Raw genomic sequence first — 27,365 nt, forward strand, 5'->3', positions numbered from 1 at the left:
TCCAAGGTTTGAATTTGGTTATTAGTGTCCCATCCTTTACATGTACCTTGGGGGACACAACAATTTAAAAGATAAAATAGAAATGTATTAATTGATATAACTAATATTTTGAATGCTTGGTATATTTAACCTTGGTTTAAACAACACATGTAAGGAAAAGGCTTTTAAAAATCAGCCAGAAGTTCAGCTCTGCTGTGTGCCCCAGCTGTAGGTCCCCATCATACTCACTGGCACTACCCCCCAGTAGCCCCTAAATATTTTCACTCTTTTCAAGTTTCTTTCTTTGCCTATTACTGGATCTTGTACCACTCACTACCACAGTTAATGCTAAGACAATCAGAAACAGCAAGTACTGCCTCCTTCCCTCTACTTAATTTTTATAGTCTCAAACAGTTTAGGTTAAAATTTTATTTGTTGTAATATTTCAAAAATGATTTTCTCACTTTACTGATTTATTGTGTGTATACACGTGTCTATCTACTGCAATACTGAGGACTCCAGACCTGTGCATACCAGGCAGCAAACACTCTGCCACTCAGTGACAACCCCATGACCCTACATTCTAATTTCCTGTCACACTGAAAGATGGAAAATAACCTCATCTTCATTTTCAAAATTCTGATTTCCATTAATAAAAAACTTTCAAATTATCTCAATTTCTGCAGATGAAATGAGCTCAACAAACCCATGGTGTTTTGTCTGTGCTTTATGGACAGCCTTAGAGTTGTGGGCAATAGAAGCAGCACTAACTGGACTCAGGAGATAAAGTTGGGAGTACAATCGGGGGGAGTAGCCTGGGAGGGGTGGGAAGATGGGCAGCGGGGAGATATGATCAAAATACATTGATACATGCATAAAATCTCAAAAAATAAATTTCAAAGTACTGATCAGCATCGGTGGGAGACTATTCAAGGCTCTTGCGAAGTGTGCTGACAACCTTCATTTGGCAGCACACACTTAGTCTACCAATGTAGGAGGCAAATATATATATATATATATTCTTGTTCGAACTGTATTTTAAATGCATAAATAACGCTACCACTTGAAGGAATAACAGGTGGATTCCTTCATAGAGTGAAAAGGTTTTCTTCAATGAAAGCAGCTTCTTCATCCCTGTATGCGAAGTGAGGGAGAGAATACTTACTCATTTCTGCCAGTTTCTGTTGGAATTTGGAGTCTGCTGGGAGATGTTTACTGCAGATGAAAAAAAAATATATTTCAAGAGCGTACATGCAACTTCCTAGTAAATCTGCTTTCAATGACATTTCATGCTACTGCTTTGATTTAATTTCAAGTTTCCAAGTTATCTAAACTAAAGATGTCACAAATTTATGATCCTATGCATTTTAATGGTTCTTATAAAGCACAATATTTAGTATTTTTCAAGAGGAAGAATTTTTAAATTTAGTGCTAAATCAACAGCCGTGTAAGACCACATACAGACTTCTAATAACTGAGTCGTCATGAATTTCCACAGATGGCATCTGATTTCCATGGTGCTTCCCATTCTACCACTTCACACTTAGTATGTTGTTTTGTCTTGAGACAAGGGCTCACTATGTAGCTCTGGCTGCCCTTGAACTCACAGAGATCTACCTGTCTCTGCCTTCAGAGTGCCCAGGATTAAAGGCGTGCATCACCCTGGCCCACACCTACTCTTTTGTAGCTGACAGGACAGTGCTGAGCCTGCCTCTGTGTCCCACTCAGCTCCCTGGAGCAAGCATCTCCACGATTCCTACCTCCCATCTGCTTCATCGGCTCCCTCGATGTCAAAGCGCAGCTTTTTCAGTGGTTTGGGAGGGTTGTCGCCTTCAGCACTTCTTTTGAGCACTCGGTCACTATTACACACCATCTGGTTTATTTTCTGGAACTTCTCAGATGTCTGCAATTTACAGAGTTCTTATTTAAAATCATTAAATAACATTTTGAAGTTAGCAGGTGTGAATTTTATTTTGAGGCATGTCAAAAGTCAGGCAGAAGGAATTTCTTAATTTTAATTCTCTGTCTTACTGGACTAAATGAGAGATTTTTTAAAAATTAACATAACTGTGCCAATTCTGCCTTCATTACACGCCCACTCCTCCTGAGTCTTCCCACCTTTTCGAGCAGCCCTGGTTCTCTGTCATCCCTGTGCTGTCAAATACTGGCTCGGCCTGAGGCCTTGCTGGGACTCAGCCACACATGAAACCAGGGCTTTCACACAGAGCTGAGTTAGATTTCTGGAGATATATGGTTTGATTTAGAGTATTACACAGTGAGAAGGAAGGCCACAGGTGGTGTGTTGGCACATCATATGTTGATGTACAAATCACCACTGATAATGGCATTTGTTGAAATGTTGATAATTCATGAAGGTAACCTGAATAGCCAAAAACTTCACAGTTTTAGTCCAGGTAGTATTACTAGACATGACGTGAGTTTGGTAAGAAGTGCCAGAGCACACCATACAACCTCACCCAGTAGATGAGTGTGTGGAAACAGCCCGTCTCAGCTTCCTTTTCAAGACTCTCATACATACATATTACATGTTACTTGAGTCAACAAATGAAGTCAGACTTTCATGCACAGGTTAAATGTGATCTGATGGGTGCACTGGATAAGTTTCATTTAATGAGAATATATTTAGAGTACATACCAGCATGGAAGAAACCTAATCCCATTGCTCTATTAATATCTGGATGAATAGACATTTTTCTCCTTTATTTTACAGGTTGTAGTAAGCAGAAGTCTGATGACCTCTGTCACACACCTGCCTAGCTCCAGCTGTATCTACATGACTCCACAGCTCCTTTGTGAAGCTGGCAGCTGTAGCCCATCTTGAACCAGATGGTACAGCACTGAGTATTTGCAAAGTTGACTTTTACACTTCATTTAGCATGCAAACTTCAGCCTACCTCTACAGCAGTGGCTCTCAACCCATGGGTTATTACCTACCTTTCTGGCAAATTTCTATCTCCAAAACCATTTATTTTATAGTTCATAACAGTAGCAAAATTATAGTTATGAAGTAACAACAGAAATAACCTTAAGGATGGGAGTTACCACAGCATGAGGAACTGTATTAAAGGTCACAGCACTAGGAAGGCTGAGAGCCGCTGCTCTACAGTGTGCTTTCCTGTCTGCACACACTGTCCTCTCTGTCTTTTCTCTCTTCCTCTCCTCCCTTTTCTTTATCTCCTTTGTTTTCCCCTAAAACAATACTGTTGCTATGTGGCCCACGCTGGCCTACAAAACACTGTGAAGCCTGGGTTAGCCATTCCTTTAAAACATTTTTATTTTACTGAAAACAGATATTGTTCATACAATTTATTTTCATCAGTTTCACCTCCCCCAACTTCTCTGATTTCCTCCATTTTCTCTTCCATTGGAATTCATGCCACTTTTGTTTCTTGTTATGAAACAAATATGCATCTAAACAATAATAATAAATTAAATAAGATAAAACAAACTAAGATAGGACAAAACAAAGAGAAGAAAAGAGCCAAAGAAAAAGCACAAGGTACATGGGATGCAGAGACACATATGTTTGTACACATAAGAATCCCTTAAAAACACAAAACTGAAAGCTGTAATATATACACAAGGACCTATAACATTTAAAGGAAAAAGAAGGCCCATCAAAACCTCATGAGACTTCCGTTTTGTGTGAATCATCTACTGCTGGGCATGGGACCTGCCCTTAAATGTGGTTTCTATCCCCAGAGAGACTTCATTAGAGAAGAATTGTTTTCCATTTGTGAGTAGTCACAAATTTTTAATCCTCCTGCCTGTTTTTCAAGTGCTGAGACTATATATATATCATTGTGATGGCTCATCATGAAACCAATTATTTAAAATCAAAATTTTATTTATTGTTATGCATGATGAGTGTGAATGTGAGCATGTGTACCATGGTGCACATGCCAAAGTCAGAGGACAAACTTTTGGAGTCAGTTTTCTCCTTCCACCTTTTATGTGAGTTCTAGGCATCAAACTCAGGCCACAAGGTTTATGCCGCAAGTACCTTTAGCTCTGCACTATCGCACTATCTCAGTTCCTTGCTTATCAGAGAAAGACAAGCACTGAAAGGAAGGAAAGAAGGGAGTGGGCAAGGGGAGGGGGTGGAGAGAATAAATGAATGAGCAAGCATTAGGAGTATTAAATATGTGGAAGGAGACCAGTAGCTAGAGACAAGCTGCTAATGTGTGGATATGGTGCTTCATTTCAGAGTACTTCATTTCAAATCCTAAGTTACTGACTTTCGAAATTTGTGTAAACATTTATATGAGATTATATACATACGCGTGGTACCATGTGGCCTTTGTCTTCCTGTTCCTAAAACCCTTGGAACTTCCTGAGTGATAAGGATGATAGGCCATCCTTTGTTCTAATAGAGAGAACCCTGATGGGCCCCTGGATAGCATCAGCATGGGGTCAGAGTGTCAGAAAGACAAGCTGTGGTCAGAAACTGGGAATTTTCAACCACAGTTCCTAACCTCTAGGATGTGGAAAGTGGGCAGAGATTTAGTTAATCAACTATCTGTACAAAATAAAATCCTTCAGCACCAGGACTGGGATAGCTCTTGAGCTGCTAACTCCACAGGAAGAGGTTAAGGACCCCAGTGGACATCATCCTATGTGTCTTTTCATCTGTATCTTTTGTAATAAACTGTTAATAGTCAGTAAACCATTTTCCAGAATTTTGCAAATATTCTAACAAATGGTCAAACCAAAAAGATGTTACAAGGATCCTCTGACTTTTAGCCAATATGGTTAACAAGGTGTCACCCAGGAACTTGCCACTTGTGACTGGCATCTGGGAGAAGGTAATGACCTCAGCCCTGGAACCTGTGGGATCCAAAGACAACTGGGTAACCAAGTCAAACTGAACTGAACTGGGTGGCACCAGCTATGTATAGGGTTGGAGAATACACATTTCACTTTAGGAGTACTGTAAACATAAAACACTTTATATATGTATATACATCACCATTTACATGTATTTTATATAATCTCAGAGAAATGTTTAGAAAACATCTTGGAAGTTTACCAATTATGAGTATTATTCAAAGTTAAACCTGATTTGAAAATAAATCACAGATGACTCTCTCAATTTTATATAAAATGACTAGAGAACATATTGGGCAGTGGATCTATAAACTCAGATTACGGCAATCTTCCACTCTTTTCTAGCTGCAGTGTAAACCACTGATGTTCGTATACGGATGTCCAACAACAAACAAAATAAAGGGAGATGCAGGGGCACATAACACTTGCATCACAGTGCCCAATACATTTTATATAACATCCCATGACACCGGTTTTCATAGAAAGAAATACTCCACCCCAAATGATTCACCAATTGAGACCAAGATTCTGTCAAGTTAAGATAAAATGTGAGTTAGTCGTGCAAACCAGACACAGACTGTGCAGATGTGCAGAGATGAGCACAGACACATCGTTCTCAACCCTGAGACCACGGACACCGTCCATCGGTTAGGACCGCTGTACTAGTGCTAGTGTGACCAAGTCAGGTGTTCATTTGCTGGTTTATGGTGCTGAGGATCAAACCCAAAGCTTCAGATACACTAGTCATGCATTCTACCATTGAACTATACCCCCAGACCTCTTAGACTGCAATAATAACTCTAGATTTGTGGGGCATAATTCTATCTTGGCCCACATTTAAAGAGGATTTTTAGAAAGTTTAAAGATTATCATTACTTAGTTCTTCATAAATCAACAAATGTAACCTCATTCTAATTTAAGTTACATCAGATACAAACTTCTAAGTCAATAAATAAAATATAAAAGACCAATAAGATGGCTCAGCAGGTAAAAGCACTTGCAGCAGGCCTGGTGACTTGAATTCAGTCCCTGAAATTCATGGCAGAGAGGATTACTCCAACAAATTGTGTTCTAACCCAACACGTGCATAGTAGCATGCAAAGCTCCCAGGTAAATAAATATAAAACAAAACAACAGCAATAACAGTTTAAAAAATTAAGGTCTGGTGAGATGGCTCAGCAGGTATAGGCACTTGCTACACATATCTGGCAACCTGAGTTCCATCGCCAAAACCCACACATCAAGGTAAACTGAGAGAACAGACTCTATAAAGCTATCCTCTGACCACCACATGTGTGTCATGGCATGTGAGCCCCACTCCCCTCAATAAATATAATTTTAAAAATGTATGCTTATAAAGTAATAATCAGATTTTAATTAGGGTTTTTATTGGTATGTAGTAAAAGTTATTTTTATGTATTCTATAATCACAGATCCTTATTATTCTATTTGCTGTCATTTCAACCATATCATTTATGGTTTAGTTTTGTTTCTAATTACACGGGTTGAAACTGTGGCCTTGTATATGTCAGGCTAGTGCTCTACCACCAAGCTACATCCTAAACCTTCTTTTTGACAAGGTTTCGCTGAGCTGCCCAGCAAGTCCTGAACTTAGGATACTGTCTTCAGCCTCCTATGCAACTGAGATCACAGGTCTATGTGACCAGACTCAATTATAGTTTATATTTTTTGATCAGGAAGTTGAAAAAGTATTTCTTTATGTAGGCCAATAAAGATTTTTAAAACATACACATGGAACTGGTAGCTCTGTAGACTTTACAGTCTTCCATTTCCCTGATAACTGACACCCTTCCATGTGTCAGAATACCTAAATATGCTCTACAAACAGAATGCTACAATTCTCTATAGCTTCAGCAGTGATTTACCAATTAGGATGCTCATAATGCGACTTTTTTCCTAACATGAGCACCAAAGCATGCTGGGCCTAGTGGCTCACCCCTGTTTTCTAAGTACGTAGGAGGCTAAAGCAGTAAGACTGCTGTGAATTTGAGGCTATCCTGGGCTACATACCAAAAGATCTAGCTTCAAAGAGGAGAAAGTGTAAGCATGCACATAGGAATACAGACACACACAGGAGTCTTCCATCACACTTCCAGTTGTTTTTTAACTTGGTATTTTTTCTACAGAGTTTGAAATTATAATCACAAGTGTGTATTACTCATGTAACTAAAAAGCATTCCCTAAAAAGCGAATAGAGACCTTTTCTCTTCATTTGTTTTTCTGGCCCACCAGGTATAAACTACATATACTGAGAATTTCTGATGAAACTGCATTAATTATAATAGTTAATTGGCCTCCTACTTTATAAACATTAAACCAATTTCAAATAGCCCATGATAACACATAATTAGTCAAATGAAGCACTTCAAAGCCAGAGATATGATTTGTCATTGTACAAAATCTTTCATCTAAGAATTTTAAACAGCTTCACATTCATTTTGCTGAGCCACAAAGACCTTCTGAAACACAAATACCCAGTGTAATATAAGAAATCCACCAACAGAATTAACAAAGTGGATTTTCTTAATTGACAATAATCTGTACTTAATAAGACATCTTGATTTTTAAAAAATTTATTATTATTACTATCTTGATTTTAAAAAAATTTATTATTATTACTTTGTGTGTATATGATCTGTGTGTGTGAATGTGGGCAAGCATGTCAAAATCAAAGAACCATTTTGGGAAGCTGGTTCTCTCCTTTTACCATGGATCCAGAAATCAAACTTGTCATTGTGTTTGTGAGGCAAGTGGCCCATGTTGCCATCCTTTTTATCACTTCATTTTCATTACAACCAAAATACTAAGAACCATAGCATTTACAGCAAATTTAGAATCAAGAATCTGGGCATGATGACACATGCCTTTAATTACAGTACTCAGAAGTAGAGGCATGTACTACCTGTAATGTAACCTGCATGGTCTACATAGCAAGTTCCAGGCCAGTCAAGGGCTACATAGTTGAGACCCTGCTATAGATAGATAGACAGACAGACAGATGCAAATAGATAGACAGATATAGAGTTAAGCTAAAATGATCTACTTTGATGGCTTATAAAACTACTAGTGTTTTAGTTGGGGGATGGTGGCAAATGCCTTTAATCCCAGCACGTGGGATGCAGAGGCAGGTGGGTCTCGGTGAGTTGGAGTACAGCTTGGTCTACAGAGCGAATTCCAGGACAGTCAAAACTGTTGTACAAAAAAACTTCATCTCAATCCCCCACCAAACAAACAAACAAAAACAAAAAGAAACTATTAGTGCTTTGAGACACACCTAAATATTTGTTCTCAAACTATGTATAGAAGAGACCTCAGCAGCTAGGCAAGCTCATCAAGGTAAACACATTTTCTTTCTCTCCAAATTCTTTTCATACATTTACTTAATGTACATAAGGAAATTAGACGCCCAACAGCCTAGCCCATTTTAAACAAAGAAAGCTTTACATTTCTATGCTTAAATCAAATGAAAGTAAGCGTTATTTATTTTTTTTCAGCATTCCCTTAAAAAGGAAATACCAACCTTGATCTTGGAGTCATTTTTGTGGGTGTTGGCAGACCTTCTGAAATTTTATAAGGACTCTTTAGGGGTGATATATAGATGTTACCTCCAGGAATCCGTAAGGGTGAATTAGAAAACTTGTAAGGGCTTCGAGGAATGTGAGGTATTGGTGACAAGGTAGGAGGCTAGAGACATAACAAAAGGGGAAAAAGAAAAGATAACTGATTTAATATTTGATGGAGAGCCATTACTTTGTCATTAGAGTTCTCCAATTAAAGACTATTTCAACATACCCTGGTGGAGGCATACTGTAAAATATTTGTTTTCAGTCTCTGCATGAAAACCGAGTTATAGAATACTATAATGGAATCAAACTCCTCTTCTCTGATCAAAACACGCTTAAAAGTCTGAGGAAAAATAATAAAAAAATCATGTTACATGAATTTAAGAACTCTCTTTAAATTTTCTTTAAAAAGTTGTACATAGTTGTATAAAAACCCTACATTTTATAAAGAAAACAATAATCTAGGCTTCTTTAGATTTAGATTATAGATGAGCTATTCAAAGTGAAATGTCACCAAGGTGATCCAGAGAAAGGGCCTGACAGCCACAGACAGACAGCTGGCAATCCCTCAAGAGTTAGAGAAGCTGTGCTGACCAAAGCCAACACTAGACCCCCAGGATGCAGACAGCGTTCACTGGCCTGCAGCAACCCTCCAGTCCAAAGGGTTTAGGGTGTGTGCACCACTCCTTTACAAGAAGCAGACATTTAATAGCAACACTTTTTGCAACTCAATTTTACTTATTTGTTTACTTTTTATTTTTACTAGTAGGGTCTAGCTATGCAATTCCATACTAGTGGTACCGCTTTCTCACTTAGCATTCTAATAAGAATTATAGGCCTGGGCCACCACACCCAACTAATGTAAGTTTTAATTCAGTAAAACTACAGAAATTTTATGGGATAAATCTGTTATACAACTTATATAACTAGATTTAGAAGACAACTCAAAATATACAAACAAAAAGATACCACTTTCAAAAATTCAGTGACAGATTGAAGCAATAACTCAGAACTCCCTGCTGTGCTCCAGGACTGTGTGAACTGTGTGTCATACTGAGTGTGCTTACCATGATGATTTCTCTGTGGGAGAGGAAACTAGAGACACAAAATGGGCTTACAATGGAAAATCTTATTATGTCTTAATAAGGATTCACTTATACTGTCTTTGCCAGTAGAAAAATAAAAATTAATATACTACAAAGTTTATTTAAAATATCCTGGTTATTATTACATATAAATATAGTATTATTTATGAATTTCAAGTATGAATTTAGAGTTCATAGTTTTTCATATTTTCTAATTCCACTTTAGTTGCAAATAATTAACCAATATTATAAAATTAAATCAAAATATATGATCTCTAATAAACAACTGAAATCAATTATGAATACTTATTTATTTTTAAAGTCTTACTATGAGACTTTACCTACCTCTTGGGCAGCATGAGGAAGATCCTTGTATGCAGTTACGATGATTTTGAATTTAAGATCTATGTTCTTCACTTTGCAGATGCCATACATAGAGCACATCATAATCTAGCAAGGAAAAGTGACAGAAGCCCTCAGAACTTTATTATAACACCTTGCTTTTAAAAGTATTATTAGCTTTCTTTTGGCTTTAAAAGAAGGATATTTAATTTCTCCTCAGTTTCCCCCCCTATTCTGAGCTCAGTTTGAAAGTCTATGAAAGGTGTTTAACCAAAACATCTGTATTTATAAAACAAAATGCAAGCAGCCAACTCAATTACTCAGGACTGACTATCCAGTTTATTAAATTATTCTAACTTTAGCTCTGGCTCTTTAATATTTATCAAAAGTGTTGAAACTAGAACAAGCTAATCATATGGCTTGTACTTTTTTTAAAGGTTGTGTGAAAAAGTCTCAAGCTATTCCATGAAGTAACACATAATATTTTGGTGTGTAAGATGTGCTGGTGCCAGAGACCCTGTACTGTTAATCATGTTCTGATGTGATCTGAATAAAGGTTAGATTAATTCTGTTGTTGAATTTTCATTAGGCTATATCCTTAGGATAAAAGGATTTCCTATATGGTACCTTTCAAAAAAACTATTTTAAATGCAAACTAAGATTTAAAAATGAGTCTCTGTGGCTTTAAATATCAATTTTTCAAATTTGAATGAACTTTTTTGCCTAATTTAGTATTCATTATTTTTGCAACATTTTGCTCACACCTGCTGTCACCAAGGATTCCTACTCACCAACTCTTGTTCAGCAGCTTAAAATTGAGCCCCACACTAAGAATGCCATTCATGACACAGGGTCCCAATCAATATTTTTCTTCTACTTTAATATTTAAAATATCACTCATAAAAATCTGAGTTGCAAATAAAATACTTTTCTAGGTATCTGACTGTTGTAGAAAGTGGTAGGAATATAAAACAATATCTATTTAAAATCCCAACGTGCTGCAACTTATACATCCAAATACATATAAGTTATTCCTTTTATAAATTTTTGCTTAAATTATCATTCTTGTTGGGAACATTATCAATCTTTATGGAACAAGAGGATTATATGAGAATATTATGAAAATTATGTACCGATAAAATAACCAAGATGAAACAGAAAAGTTCCTCAAACCATGCAAACTGCCAACCCTGACTAAAAAAAAATTAAAAAAAAAACCTAACTCTGAATTATTAAGCAATAAGTATTCACAAACAAAAGCAAATGCCCACGAGGCTTTAGTGTGAATTCAGTGAAATTTCCAAAAGACTCACTATCAATAAGTTCTTCAAAAATTCCTCTGAAATTATAAGTTCCCAACTAATTGTGTGGGGTCAATATTTTGCTGATACCAAAACCACACAGAACAATGCACATAAAAAAACTGAATGGTCCAAGATGAAATAAAAACCATTTCCTTTATTATTGAAAAGAACAAAATACTTAGGAACAGTAAGTATCAGGTTTGCATTCTGAAAACTATAAAACATTACCGAAAGGAATTAAAACCTAAAAGAGTAGAAGAATATCACATATGCATGGACCGAAGACTTTGTGTTAAGATGGCAAATATCCCCTCAAACCAACATATTATTCAATGCAATTTCTTTCAAAATCTTCAGAGAAAGTGACAAGTCAGTCCTAAAATTCATATAGAAATGTAAGTTTCAGGCCAGTTAAACTGATCTTGAAAAAAGAATGAAATACAATCATGTCCCTCTATTACAAAAATGAGAATGCTATAGTAACAAAGACAGTGTATTTTCAGCAGAATAGCTGTGCAACAAAAAGAACAGAATTGAGACTTTCAGAAGTATACATAGGTACATCTAAAAAATCAATAAATTTCAAAAGCTGTCAATAGAAAAGTAAGAAAAAAGAAGAGGCATTTCATGAAATGGTGATGGGGAGAGCTCAGTGGAGTGCTTATCACTAAATAACTCCTAACATCAGGAAAGAAAGAGGGGAAAGAGGAAGAAAATGGGAGAGGGAATGGTGTTAGAATAACTAGTTTTTCCCAGCACCTAAATGAAGTAGACTCCCTGTTTGCCCTGTACTACGTGCAAAACAAATTCAAAGTGGATTGACATTTACAAGTAAAATCTGAGAGTATAAAACTCTTGGGGAAGCTGAGTGGGGCACACCTTTAATACCAGCATTTGGGTAGTAGAGGCAGACAGCTCTCTGTGAGTTCGAGGACAGCCTGGTCGGTCTACAGAGCGAGTTTTAGGACGGACAGGATCCAAAGCTACATAGAGAAACTTTTGTCTTGAAAAACCAAAATCAAACCAAAACAACAAACAAACAAACAAACAAAAACCAAACAAAAACTCTTGGAGAAAAGGATTTCTTAATGACTTCAAACTTCACAATGTTTTTGTTTAGATAACAACAAAGTATCAGTAACACACACAAAAAAATAACCTGGATGTCATGAGAAGTAAAACTTAAAGAAAGTGAAACAACTCAGAGGACAAAACATTTGTGGACCATGTATCTCACAGAGAAACATATAAGCACACCACACACACACACACACACACACACACACACACACACACACTCACACAATCCTTGCACCCTGGTGTGGTGGTTCATACCTTTAATCCCAGAACTCAGGAGGAAGATTTGGACCCATCTCCATGAGTTTGAGGCTGACCTTGCAACACCATGTCTATTGAGAAAGGTTTTTGTTTCTGTTTCTGTTTTTTGTTTTATTTTGTTTTTGATTTTTGGTGACAGGGTTGAACTTACTCTATAGACCAGACTAGCCTAGAATTCAGACATCTACCTGTCTCTGCCTCCCTAGTGCTGGGATTAAAGACGTGAGCTATCATGCCTGGCTAGTGTGATCTTAACATACACTTCTCTAAAGAAGATGTTCAATATCATTAGTGATCGGCTACAACTGCCTGTAACCCCATGCCCAGGGCCTCTGGCCCGCGCAGGCACTGCAAACACATATACATAGCCACACCTAGAAATACACATAAACACATAATTATAATAATAAACATTTAAAAATAGAACACAAAGGGGTATAGCCATTTTGTAAAATAACCCAGCCATTCCTCAAAAAAAGATATTTATCATATAACCCAGATTGTGGTAGTAGCTGCGCAACTCTAGGAAAACACTAAAACCACTGAATTATACATTTTACATATATGCTTTGAGTAGCATATGAATTACATTAATACGCTGTTAGTCACCCTTCCAAATGTTGTTCTTATCCCCTTTAAGAAAAGAAAGAATGCTACGAAGGATCTTTCTGATAAGTCCACCTTCCCTTTCCACCTTCCCTTTCCCCCCTCCCTCCCTTCCTGTTTTGGATTCCTGATTCCTTTTCCTTCTTCTTCTTTCTTTATTCTTCTTCCTCCTCCTCCTCTTTTTTTTTCCTTTTGATTTACTAGGATTAGGTCACCAGTGCTTTGTGTATAATATGCAAATCCTTCACCACTGAGCTACATCACCAGCCTTTTTACTACTTTTACTTTGGGACAGGATCTTACTAAGTTGTCCCAGATGGCCTTGAACTGTCATGTAGAACTGGCAGTCCTCAAATTTGTGAGTCTTCAGCCTCAGTCTCTTGAGAATAGTTGTGATTATAGGCATATGTCACCATTCCTGGTTAGATCAGCTGACTTCTGGCTCATGTTATTTCCCCACCGAAATGAAATCTAGCTTATCACACACAATACAGAAAAGGCTTATGCTAAATGGGTTACTTGGCAATTTTTAAGTAAATAATGTCTGTGTCTTAATTAAATATACAGATAAAATCTGAAGCTCATATTTGTAAGAAGAATAGCAAACAAATATAAATGGTATCCAACAAGTGACGATACAGATTACTAAACTAATGCAGCTGTTGACTTGAATCAAACTTTACATGGGAAATCAGCACATAGTTAACAGTAGTAGAAAGAAATGACGGTGAAGTGATTAACTTCCTTACCTGGTCCAAATGCCGGTCTTTCATGAGCTCATACTCGTTTTGCAGTGTATGCTGAAACAGAGTCCAGATAATATGCTCTAGGTCTGGATGATCAGACAGAAGGCGTGCACAAAGTGTATTTAGTCGGAGATATGCTAGACGGTATACTGCAGACATAAGGGAATGAAGCCTGTTTACTGTTCATTTTCAATATGAGTGGATCTTTTTAAACATCAAATTCCTTTATAATATCATAAGCAGCATTTTAACAATAACCTAGCCTCTAGGACTATTTTCCTTATGAATAAATGATTCCTAGCATTAGCAGTGTTACATACACAAGGTGCAATCATATTTGCTGAATTGGCTATTATATTATGAAACCAAGGCAGAGAGGAAAGGTCATATGATATTGTGAAATTAGGTAAACCAAATAAAATTTGCTTTGGCTCTGTAGGTAATCACTCAGCACAGATGTTGAAAATTTCCATTAACAATATTAGATTACTTGTAAAATGAATTGCGAACAATTATTCTTTTTTCCGATCTTAAGAGAGAAAAAAATCATACCATGTATATCTCCATAAATATCAATGGTGCATACTCTTGAAAACTGTGAACTGTATCAGTGCAACATAATACTGAAGAGAAGCTTAGTTTATGACTTTGGAGAGAAAGAATTTGTATTTTTATCCACTCACTTTCCATGTAAAGATTCGTGGTTCAAAATGTTCCTTTAAAGATTTGCACAGGGTAAACAGACCTTTTCAAAGCTAACAATTTATCCCCAAAGGTTTGAAACTTTACTGTATTCAGACATGTCAAGGCATTGTTAAAACAAAGGACCTATGGTCCTAATGTAGATTTCTGAATGAAGAGGTCTAGGTGCTATCCCCAATTTCCTCATCTATACAACTTTTTGGCTGGATTCTATTGGTTAGGAACTGCCCTTTGAGAATTACTATATAACTCAAGGTCAAATCTTACTATGGTCTATGAGGCTCAGAATATTTGGAACTTGAATAAAATCAAGATAAGCCTTATCACAAAGGAATCTGGCCTTTCACTCTGGCAAAGAGCTTCAAGTACCTGAAGCCTTTCCTGTGCATATAAACCAAAGATTTGCAAGGTGGACCTTGCTATTCTACTAAGCTTGCACACAACCACAGAATGCTTATAACCTGTTTAGTGTACTTCTTAAATGTCCTGAATATCCAAGAAATATGTCTATAATGGGTAATACTTCACTACATTATCTCAACTTTAGACAAACATTTGAAAAGCAAAATAGTATTTGCATATTTCCAAATACTACAGAGACAATAACACTAATGTAATGTTTTCTTAGTATTTACTATATGCTAGGCCCTATTAAAAGCATTTCATATGTACTAATTATCCCCTAGTCCCATAAGGTAATATTCTCAAAGGGCAGATTATTTCTTTTTTCATTTTGTAAGTGAAGAAACTAAGGCATAGAGATATTAAGGGATGTGCTCAGGGTCACATGTCGTAGTACTGCAGTCATGACTACCCAGTAAGCCTTGGTCCAGAGTCCATGCTCTTGAAAGTAATTTTCTACTAACCTTTTTTGTAAAACAGGGAAAGGGAGGTAGATTTCCATGGCTTCTGAGTGTGGAAGGTTGAGGCTGCTTGTGTCTCTGTATTTGCAGCAGAATTGACACGTGTAGTTGAACTTCTTTTCTTTGGGGATCTTAGAGGAGAAAGATACCTAGATATATACACACACATGCACATGTGAGTTGTGTTTAATTATAAACATGTACTCAGACACATTTTACCTATTTGATCTAACACTGTACACCAAATTCCATGAGTTAGCCAGGCGGTGGTGGCATATGCCTTTAATCCCAGCACTTGGGAGGCAGAGGCAGGCGGATCACTGTGAGTTTGAGGCCAGCCTGGTCTATAAGAGCTAGTTCCAGGGCAGACTCCAAAGCTACAGAGAAACCCTGTCTCAAACAACTCCCCCCCCCAAAAAAAAACATATTCCATGAGTTAACTATTTAAATACAAGCTGGGAAAGCTAGCTTAACAGGAAAAATATGCTACCTTTCCAAACTTCAATCTCCCCAACTTTCCTTTAGTTTACAAAACTGACAAGAGTAAAACTACTTAGCTTGTACAAAACCAGGTCTCTCTTGAGTTCCCGCAACAACTATCTAGCTTTGAAATGGATAGTACTACTTGAATCTCAAACCTTCAAAAGTTAAAGCAGAACCTCTGCATTCCTTCACCCAGTTTTTCCCATCTCAAACAAATGTCACTACAAAGCATCTAGTGTTTAAAAGTAAAAGCCTAGGAATGAAATTTAAAAATTTCTCCATTTGTCCAATTCTTCATATATGCTGTAAATCAAATCAATGCAAAACCTGTTATTTTTATCATAAAATACATTTCAGACCTTTCATTTCTATCTTTAATGTTTATGTCAGGCCAAGTCACCCATACCCCTCATTTAAGATACTTAAAGTCTTCAAACTTTTTTCTCCATTTTCTCATCTTGACATTTTCTAGCCCTCAAGTCAGAATAGTCTCTTAATACAAATTATACACAACTGCATCTGAGCTTGAACGGTTACACACTACCTTTATAAACTCCGTATAGCACATAGGGAATTAGAGAACCTAATGCCCCTTCTACCTTACCTTGCCTACACTGACTAGGACCCATCTACCTTAGGTTTCTTTCTAGTCTCCAATTTCACCAATTTCCCCAAACAAGACGACTTTTGCCTGGTTGGTATTCAGTTGCCCTTCAGGTCTCTAGTGAAAATATCACTTCATCAGCAAAGGGAAGCCTCTCGAAATCCTGTCACTTCTGTCTCTCCTCCATGTCACTCCATTTGCTTCACTTACAGCACTAAGACTAAACAGACTTATGGGAGTTTATTAGTTCACTGCTTCCTTCCTCCAAGATGCACAGCCCTGTGAGGGAGAAGGACCAGGCATCTATCTTACCAGTAACTGGCACTGAGAACCTAGCACTTAACAGATAACTTTTTACTGACTTAAAGAAAAATATAAAGCTGACTTATGTGATTATTACCTAGCAAACAAACTCATACATGAATACAATGTCTCTGTGAACAAGAAATTCTTAGATAGAAGTTACTACGGAAATGGTATCTCAGGAAAACGATGCTTATGTTAATTGCTGAATGCTGTATTTCTACAGAATCAGGTAGAAACGTTAAGCACATTTCCATGAAAGGCAGTAGCTGGAGGGATTGAAAAAACATGGGTGTTGGTAGACTACCTGGTTCATTCCTGTTTACCTTACTTCCCTCATTCTCATTTTACAGACAACTGCTGCTGATGCAGCATCTTCTACCTGACAGGGCTGGCATGGACACTTAATGAAAAATAGGAATCTTAAGTACTTATGCAAATGCACAAAATATAGAGACCCCCAAGTAAATGTTAGCTGTTTCTTCTCTCATCACCACACACACTAACGAATACTTATGCTATACCTCACCCCAAATGGTCTGACAAATACTCTCTGAAACAATGTTTCCTGCTCTCTGGCTGTTACATATGCAGGCCAATTCTGACTTGTGGGACATTTTCTCTTGCTTTTCTAGATGTTGAAATCCTGCCTAATCATTAAAGCCTATCTAAAATGGCACCATCTCTGTCATGAAAAATTCCCTATTACACCAAGTCCATGTGATTCAGCAGCCTTATAATTCTTTATATGAGCTTATTTAGGTCATGTACCTTACATTCTTTCAAAAGAAAGAACAATGTCTTATGCAACCTCCACTCCTACAATTTCTATATAATGCTCTGCATTTCCCTTATGGTCGGGTATCTCTAAAGTCTGAAAGGATGACACGATGTGCTTCTACTTACATGTCTGCTGCGGTGTGGTTACTCTGGAGAGGAAGGCTGAGAGGACAAGCAGACTCAAGCTGCTCAGGTCCTTCTCCATCCTTGGATTGCTTAATGAGATCAAATAAAGGTGAGTCCTGGACGAAAGAAAATGGAATTGTAACATCAGCAAGCATGTTTTCTCCGAGTACATATCAAAACTATGTTATCTGACATGTTTAAGCACTAATAACTTTAGGCAGAATGAGATCCTTTACTCCATTTTGAAATTCTTGCTTGCCAATTTTAATATTGTATGCACACACACAAAAATAGGAAAATGTATGACCTTAAATATTCCTCCAACATTGAATAGATATGTCTTGGCTTTTGATTTTTTTTTTTTTGGAATAGTCACTTACACACACACACACACACACACACACACATACAATGAGATGTATTGGGAATAAAACCAAAGTTTAAGTACAGGATTCATTTATGCTTCAAATATGCCTTATGCTCATGGACTGAGGTAACTTCATCAATATTTTGATTGAATGTTTTTGACTATGATATATCACATGAGGTAGCACCATGTTTGGATGTAACAAGTTTTGAACTTGGGGCTGGGAAATAGCATAGAAGTAGAAGGACTACTTAGGCTGACTCAGTCCCGAAAACAACAACAACAAAAGCTTTGGATTTTGAAGCACTTCAAATTTTAGAGGTTTGGCTAGTGATGTGTGTAACCTTACTAGAAAAGAAGGCAGAATTTAGACAAAAGACACACAAAATATTCCAAGAATGTAAAGAAGAAAATACTACATCTATAAGCAAAATTTAATAAAATTGAAAACAAAGATAAAATACATGGTTTTATCAACAAAGATTAACAACTATTATTTAAAATAACAGAGCTCCACTAAAGTTGATAAAAAAGAAGAAAGAGCTAATTAATGTTAGGAACTAAAAGTGGAACACAATATAAAAAATATAAAAGACAGGAGGGGACTTAAAAACAAATTTATGTCAATAAACAACAAACAAACAAACCTAGAAGTCATAAAGAAAAAGACAACAAATCTGAACCCATATAATCTGGAAACTTCCATAAGACTAAGGCCACAATTAGTTCCATTAAACTTACTCTTTAAAAATAAACAATGCCAGTGAAAGATGGCAAACATAAGAAGGCATAAACTACGAGCAAAGTGAATGGGAGAGGAAATGTCAGATATATAACCTGAATTCAGTGTATACCTACTTTATCTGATAAATGGGTAAATGGAAACCCAACCACAAGGAAAAACCAAGAGACAAATCAAATCAACTCTTTTTAATAAGGTTACTTTATGTGTATGGGTGCTTTGCCTGAATGCATGTCTATGTACCATGCACATGTTTTGTTTCAGATGTCCTAAAACTAGAGCTATAGATAGTATGTGCCATGTGCACTCTGGGAATCTCAGATCCTCTGGATGAACAGTGAGTGCACTGAACCACAGAGACATCTTTCTAGTCCCCCATATGAACTTTTTACTCTCGAGAAGGTCTAGAAGCCATGATACCAGATGTCTTGGGCAGTAAGGCAAAAGAGGAATTAACAACAGGAAGATTGGCAGAACTCCAAGGTAAATTAAACAACAAGACATTTTGCCTCCTCTTCTCCTGTCTATAGTGATGAAAAAAATGGAGATTAGATGAGCATAAAACAGAACTGCTTGCCCTGAAGTCTGCAGACAGAATCTAAGAAGGAACCACCATAATAAAGAAGGCAGCATTCGAGAAAGGTTTTGATCACACGTTATACATCCCATACTGCTTCCTTCTCCACAGCTGAGGATGTTTGAGAATATGGTCATATCCTCCAGGCATGAAAACATATGCATCAAGCTGAGTAAATGTTGACTCTAAGAGAAAAGAACTGCAGATATTAGCAAACCAAAGGCTTTACAAGAGAATTATATCCAAGCAAGTCACCACACAGTCAAAATCCCTTCCTGGGTAAACACAGCCTCCAGCTAACTTGTAGTGATTACACTTAAACATGAATGGCAATCAAGTATGTCAGGGAAGTTTTTACTGTGAAAGTACCAAAGCAGACCAAACAAAAAGCACTTTGAGAGAAACATTTCAGGAAAGAAGAAATGTAAAAAGAAAGAAAACCCAACAAATTAAGTTACAGATGGTTGTTACCTCTAATATGGGTGTTAAAATGAAACCCAAGTCCTCTGCAAGAGCAACAAATGCTCTTAATGGCTGAGCCATCTCTCCAGTTCTGGTTTGTTTGTTTTTGATACACTCACTGTGAAGCTGTCAGGCCTGAACTTGCTATGTAGACCAAGTAGGCCTCCAATTCAGATATCCCCTCTGCCTCCTTAGTTCTGGGATTAATGACATGTACCCATACCCAGCAGGGTTCAATTTTCTTAATTGTAGAGATATTTAGGTAAGAGTATTTAAATTACAATATTGTAAAATCAGATAATACAATGCTAAGAATTTGTACTAGTATCATATAAATATTTGATGACATTATGGTTATAGTCTTATTTATAACTACAAATGCCAATAACAAAGGACAGTATATCTTTTCAAATATAAACATATGCCTAGTAATTCATCTATCCACCAGTACATATGTACATTTTGTCCAGAAGTATTGATCTGTCACTCAGCATCTTTACTCTATGTACAGTGTGAACTAATCATTCTCTATCAGGAAATAACAAGATCAAAGAACTCCCTTCTTCTCCCTTTCCGTGCTTGCTCCTTCCCTGTCCTGAATATTCTTTGACCAGAGCATTCCAAGGCTCAATCCACAGCACATTCTCATCTCCTCTAACAGCACCTCCCAAGGATCTTGTCAAGAGGGCTGCAACTCCCGCTGCTTCTTACCTGTAACTGCTCTATTCTTATAGCACTGGTCATTACTTGTTACTACATTTGCTTACTTGCTTATTGACTATCTCTAATTCAAGATTCAGGACAGTGCATTTTGTCTGTTGTTCACAACAGTTATTTCTAATGCTTAAAACTGCTTTGCAAACATTAGGTGCTGAATGAGTATTTACTGAATAGATGGAATGGAGTGAGAAGATTAAATGTCTCCAAATTTCTTTAGATTAATTCTATCTTAAAGTAAGGGTAAAGTTAAAAAATTCTACCTTAAAGTATGTAAGAATAGTTATATACTCTTTTAAATCCCATAAACATAATTTTAAGTCAGGCGTGGTGGTGTGTACCTTTAATCACAGCAGAGGTAGATGGATTTTTGTAAGTTCCAGGCCAGCCTGGACCACACACCATAAGTTTCAAGATAGTTAAGCATACACAGTGCAACACTGCCTCAAAGAAACAAAGTCCTTCTTCTTCTAACTCTCCCCTTACAATCAAATAATAATATGCATCGTCTCACAAGTATAAGCACACCAACTGTTTCAGAGTGCCTTTCCAAGTGCTTTCTTTAGAGAACGAAGCACGGAGGAACACAACCATGGATTGTGGACAGCCTGGACTGAAAAGAAATGATTTGAAACTGTAAACCACCAGTCTCTGAACAAACAGCAAGCAAATGTGAAGCACTGAGGCCAGAGCCAGAAAAGACATGCTTCCTATCCTCTTTGTGGAGAGTCCAGTGGGAATGAACAGACAGTAACTATGTAAGAAAGTAACTTTATGATTACAAATTCAGAAAGTGCTATAAAGTCATGGTAAATATCTTCAAAATCCACAAAAGTTTATAGTGTGGGAGAATAAATATTTTAAGGGGAACTGACACAATGTGAGAAACAGACATTAAAAGGGGAACAAGGCATGAGGAGTCTTGAAAGGAAGTCAGATTGTGATGAAATTAAATAATGCTTTGCCAAATTTTGTAAAAAAAAAAAAAAAAAAACGGAAGAGAAAGTTATAAGTGAACGAGGAAGCATAACAAGGGCAGTTCAAAAGTCAGGAATAAATGTGCTGGCACTGCTGAAATGAGGAGACATGAACTGTCTATTCGATGTTATGACTAAGGTTTACAAAGACAAATATCTTATGATTAAATGACCACAATTAGAGAAATTTCCTCAAATAATCCTTGTCTCTTAACTGCGATCTTTATGTCAAAAAAATAAAAATCACAAGATTCTGCCTATGGGAATCTACTAAGTACCTCACCCACACATATTATCCTAAAATGGCAAATGCTACATCAGATTCAACCTACTCTTAGAGGCAACATTGTTAACAATAGTTTACTTCTATTAGAGTATTATTAAAAAAAAAACTAATAAAGCAAGCTGAGTATGGTGGTACACATCTGTAATCCAAACACCCAGGAGGCTGAGGCAGAAGGACAGAATTTGAAGTAGTCTGGGCTAAGTAAATTCCAGGTCAGTCTAGGCTATCTGGTGAGATAAGACCAATCTTAATCAATAGATGAAACTTCAAAACCTCAACTACAGACTAGAGCTGCGATGCAATGAAATGCACTTGCCTGAAGAGGCTTGGCTCTAGAGGGGTCCCAGGTGTCCATGGGGATGTCCCCAGCTAGGACCCTGGGCAGTGGAGGAGAGGGAGCCTGAATTGTTCTTGTCCCATAGTCACACTGATGAATATCTTGAATATCACCATAAAACCTTCGTCCGGCAACAGATGGAGATAGAGACAAAGACCCACATCGGAGCACTGGACTGAGCTCCCAAGGTCCAGCTGAAGAACAGGAGGGAGAATATAGCCAAGGAAGTCAAGACCAAGAGGGGTTGGTCCACCCATTGAGACAATGTGCCTGATCTCACCAAAGCCAGCTGGACTGGGACTGAACGAGCATGTGATCAGACTGGACTCTCTGAATGTAGTTGACAATTGGGGCAGACTGAGAAGCCAATGATAATGGCACTGGGATTTGTCTCTACTGCATGTACTGGCTTTCTGAGATCGTAGTCTATTTGGATACACACCTTCCTAAGCCTGGATAGAGAGGGGAGGGCCTTGGACTTCCCACAGGGCAGGATACCCTGTCCTTTCTTAGGACTGGAGGGGGAGGGGGAGTAGGAGAGTGGGAAGGAAATGGGAAGAGGGGAGGAAGTGGAAATTTTGAATGGTATTATTTATAAAGCAATAAAAAATAAAAAAGAAATGCACTTGCCTAGCATGCGAAACCAAACGAAGCCCCATGTTAGCACTTGAAGCATTTCACTGGCCTTGCTTTCTGATGATTCACTTTTAAGAAACCGAGAGTTCACAGGACTTTATAAGCCTTGTAATTTCTCAGAACTTGAACTCATTTAAGAAAAGCTCTTGAACAGCAATAGAATACAGTTCCATTGTAGGCGACTTGCTTTCTATGTGCAAGGCCCTGGATTCACTACCCGGATATACAGCACAACACAAGACAAGTGCAACTTCTATCTTCTTCTTCCTATCTCCGCTATGTCCACCCTCAGCCACTTGCCATACGGAAAAAAGACATGGACACACAAAGACACACACAGCCCATGTATACATGTATGCACATGTATAATATATCTCTGCAGGAACTATGAACTGTATTTTTCTATTCTGAAGAAAGTTCCTAAAGAACAACTATCTTTTCTTAAATAATAATATTATAACAGCTCAATTTTCTGTCTCCTTATATTTCTAAAGAACTTTCAAATTTTCCCTCAATTTTATTTTCTAAAATAACAACTATACTAAATAACTAAAATAATAAACTAGTAACCCAAGCAAGTCTGAGGTGTTTCAGATGCACAGTTTCTACTGTGACGACACAAAGTTCCTAATTCTTAATGGCCAAATGCTGGAAGAAGAATTTTGGTTCTCCATTTTCTAGCACTTTGACTAAAGCAACCAGGATAAGAAAGCAAAATGTCATATATATATACATATATATATCACATGCAAATGAATTTAAGAGAACTCATTTTAATTACAGATTAGACTTTCTAGACAAAAATTCCATGTTGACCATTGAGAATTATACACTATAAAGAAAACGACCAAGTGGTCTATCATCCCTAAATTTCATAACTATGGTAACACAAAGTTTGATAACACAAAGACATCACTACATACTTTCATCTTGCTTCTTTCATAATTAAAAGTCTACCTTCATGATTCTCCTGTGTTTAATAAGAACACAAGTTAATGCTTACTGAGCATCTACTAGGCTTTATGCTACTTTACAAACATTCCTCCATGTAGTCCTTAGACAGCAGATGCTAATATTCTATGCATTTCACAGATAAAGAATCAGAGGCAGGAAAGTAAGCATACATGTCCACATGCCTAGTGAATGGTGCAGCAGGGGCTCAAGCCCAAGGCTACTTGCTCCTAGAACTTGTGCTGCTGTGACTATACTAGGACGGAAGCTATGCTCCTTTGCTCATCTTCTCTGTTCTTCCTCTACGTGTTGTCATGCTTTTTGTCTGTTTCATCTTGTTTTTTTTAAGATTTATTTATTTATTTATTATGTAAAAAGTGTTCTGTCTATCTGAATGATTGCAGACCCGAAGAGGGTACCAGATCTCACTATAGATGGTTGTGAGCCACCATGTAGTTGCTGGGAATTGAACTTAGGGCCTCTGGAAGAGCAGTCAGTGCTCTTAACCTCTGAGCCATCTCTCCAGCCCACTTGTTTTGTTTTCTGAGACAGGATTTCTCTGTGTCAAAGTCCTTACTGCCTGAAATTCTCTTTGTAGGCCAGGATGGCCTTGAAATCACAGAGATCCTCCTGACTCTGCCTCTTGAGTGCTGGGATTAAAGACATGTACGGCATGCCTTTTTTTTTTAAAGATTCATTTATTATCTATATGGTGTTCTGCCTACATATATGCATGCATGCCAGAAGAGGGTACCAGATCTCATTATTTATGGTAATCAACCACTATGTGGTTGCTGGAAACTGAACTCAGGACCTCTGGAAGAGCAGTTAGTGAGTGTTCTTAACCTCTGAACCACCTTTCTGCCCCTTGTCATGATGCTTTTTAAACCATGTTTCTACCCTGTTATCTCCCCCTAACTGCAGTTCTATCTCTTAAAATCTCATCAATCATTCATCTGAAGACACCAAGACATAAAGCACATTCATAGTAGCCCCTACTACATAGAGTTATTAATAATCTAAACAAAAGCCTTGGCACTATTACATTTAGATCTGGATTGTGTCCCAAATACTCATGTTCAAAGTTTGGTCTCTAGTCTATGCCACTATTAGAAGGAGGTAAAACTTTTAGAAGGTATAGCCTAGTGGGAACAAGTGAGGTCACTAAAGGTATGATATTGAAGGGGATATTGTAATCCTGGCCCCTTCTTCTTCTCTCTGCTTCATGTACTATGTTTTCTTGGCCTCAATGTTCTGTCCAGCTTTAAAACTCAAAACAATGGAGATCAACCTTTGAAACCATGAGCCAAAAATAAACTTTACTCCTTTCAAGTGGATTTTCTCTGGTATTTTGTCAGAGACAGAAACTAACACATGGGTAAAGAAGGTGGCACATAATAAACCAACAAGTATTCTACTCTAATGCTACAGTAAAGCACCAATGCCTTTATTTACACTGCTTTATTTTCACTCTAAAGAAGACACTATTTCTTTTACTGCTCTTTAAAAATATGAAAAGTAGCTAAGAGTAAACTGCTAGGCACAGTAAGTGATAGGTACAGAATTTGGTTTATAGCTATTTGACTCTAGAGTCCCTGGTTTTTTGTTTTTAGCTTTTATGTTAGTTTATAGTCTAATAAATAAAACAGATTTGTAAATAAAAATATCAACAGAGTAGTTAATTACACAATATTAAAATGTACAAGGTATACAGAAAACAAAGGAGGAACACTTAACTCAAATCAGATGTGTTAGGGAAAACAACTTAGACTTTATGCCTGAGGTAAATCCCAAAGAAAGATTATTTTAAGTAAAATGGAATAGGGCACAGAAACAGAAGAAGAATTATGACCCTAGAGAAACTTCATGTAGTTCATTAATAATAATAAAAAAGGGTTCATTTTCCATTTTAAAATGAAATCCCTAAGGCTAGGTAATTTACAAAGAGATTTATTTAGCTGGAAGTTCTGGAGCCTGACTGTGTAAACATCATGCTGCAGGCTCTGCTGAGACCCTCCCTGCCTGTGTCACCTCAGGGTAGAGGGAATCATATGAAAGGCGGAGTAATTAGATGGTAAGACAGGAAGTTAGAGCACTGAGAGGGGCCTGGCTCTCTTGTTGTAACAAGCTTCTAGCTAAAAGGTCTCATGACAACTACATCAGCACACTGAGAACCAAGATTCTAAATAGTCAAACCATAACCAGGCTGTAACAAACAAGATGATACATGCAAAGTGCTTAAACGGCACATAAGTCCTTAAGAAAGCAATTATCAGTTCCACAAACTAAAACACAAACTGTGTAACAAGGAAACAAGAAACGATAAACTTGCTTGAGGATATCTAAGGTGACTAACAAGTTCTACGTAAGACTTTGAAAGAAATCTTCCAAATAAAATCCCAGATCTGATATAATAAACACTCAGTAATAGTTTTACATCAGTAAAATCTTCTATCAGTAACATTAGTAAGTAATATGACCACATCATAGAATAAGTTAAATACGGCAAGTCACAAATAAGGACGCCGATGACAGAATTTACTTTCTAGCAGACACAGCATGCAACCTTCACAGCCAGCGTCCAGGATCATCCAATAACTTCTAACAGTGATTCTTTACATGCTTATGTATTACACAGACCACCCCCCAAACTGTGCCAGGATTAGTCTGTGTCACCGAGGGCTATGCCAAAAGTGACGGCATGAGACGTCTGGGGTCGGCTTATTAAAGCCTGGCAGTTTCCATCTTAGGAGATCCTGCTTCTGAGCCAGGAACCAGCTGCATGGAACAAACAGCTATGGATATGCCCATGTGGCAAAGCCTCTGGTCATCAGCCATGCCAACAGCCATGGGAGTAAACCTCGAAGCCAATCAGTAAAGCCGCCGTAAGCTGACTGTAAAGCTGGGTGACAACTTCAAGATCTCTCATGAGAAAATATGAGCCAAAACCACACATCTATGGTGCTTCTTGACCTTCAGAAATTCATGATAATAAACACTTATTGTTTTAATTGCCAATAGAAAACTAATACCTCAATCAACAACTAATACAGCCAAAACTTGATTTTTAAAGTCACTGTGAAGGAGAGATGCAATGGCATACTTCTGCAAGTAAAATACTAGAATTTTTCTCTGTAGCACTGCTGCCACCAGCACTCAGGCAAGCTGCCTCATGACATTACTTATCTGCTTAAACTAACTGTCAGTGTAATTGTTCTCTACATATCTGCTGCTTTGGTAACTAATCCTGTGAAGGAAACCAGATTCTCACTGTCAGTAAGATTACTATGAATCTCTTCAAATAAACAACACTGCCAGAAAAGTGGAAGCTGTAAGTTTATTCTAAACGACCTTCCATAATTAGTATGTACTTCTAAAGCAAGCACAGACTTCTCCTGAGATTAAAGGATGTCAAGACTATTCAGACACAGTGCTCCTAAAAGAGATTCGGATTGCCCAAGGAGAAGGGAAGTCTCCAGTGCTGGTAGAAAAACTAACAATAGGCAAGCAACAGCAGGAATTGCTATTGTGTGCTGGGTGTTTTAAGGAATATTATTGGATCTACATTACAGGAAATGTTTTTGTACTATCCAAAGCCACTGTTTTGCCTCACAAAAGGA

At 37.4% G+C, this 27,365-nt stretch overlaps 1 protein-coding gene across 1 annotated transcript in view; it reads right to left on the minus strand.

Moving 5' to 3' along the window:
* Nucleotides 1-27,365, minus strand: part of Rb1 (RB transcriptional corepressor 1) — a 135,862-nt gene that overhangs the window by 3,105 nt on the left and 105,392 nt on the right. The window contains exons 18-26 of the mRNA XM_085698726.2: nt 17,694-17,809; nt 15,401-15,546; nt 13,836-13,981; nt 9,842-9,946; nt 8,641-8,754; nt 8,369-8,532; nt 5,325-5,355; nt 1,740-1,882; nt 1,145-1,194 (exon numbers count right to left, since the gene is read on the minus strand). Coding sequence (XP_085554852.2) covers nt 1,145-1,194; nt 1,740-1,882; nt 5,325-5,355; nt 8,369-8,532; nt 8,641-8,754; nt 9,842-9,946; nt 13,836-13,981; nt 15,401-15,546; nt 17,694-17,809 — 1,015 coding nt within the window. The remainder of the gene's footprint in view (nt 1-1,144; nt 1,195-1,739; nt 1,883-5,324; nt 5,356-8,368; nt 8,533-8,640; nt 8,755-9,841; nt 9,947-13,835; nt 13,982-15,400; nt 15,547-17,693; nt 17,810-27,365) is intronic.

The sequence above is a fragment of the Myodes glareolus genome, chromosome 12 (assembly GCF_982192425.1).
Source record: "Myodes glareolus chromosome 12, mMyoGla1.1, whole genome shotgun sequence".
In the NCBI taxonomy this organism is placed as follows: Eukaryota; Metazoa; Chordata; class Mammalia; order Rodentia; family Cricetidae; genus Myodes; species Myodes glareolus.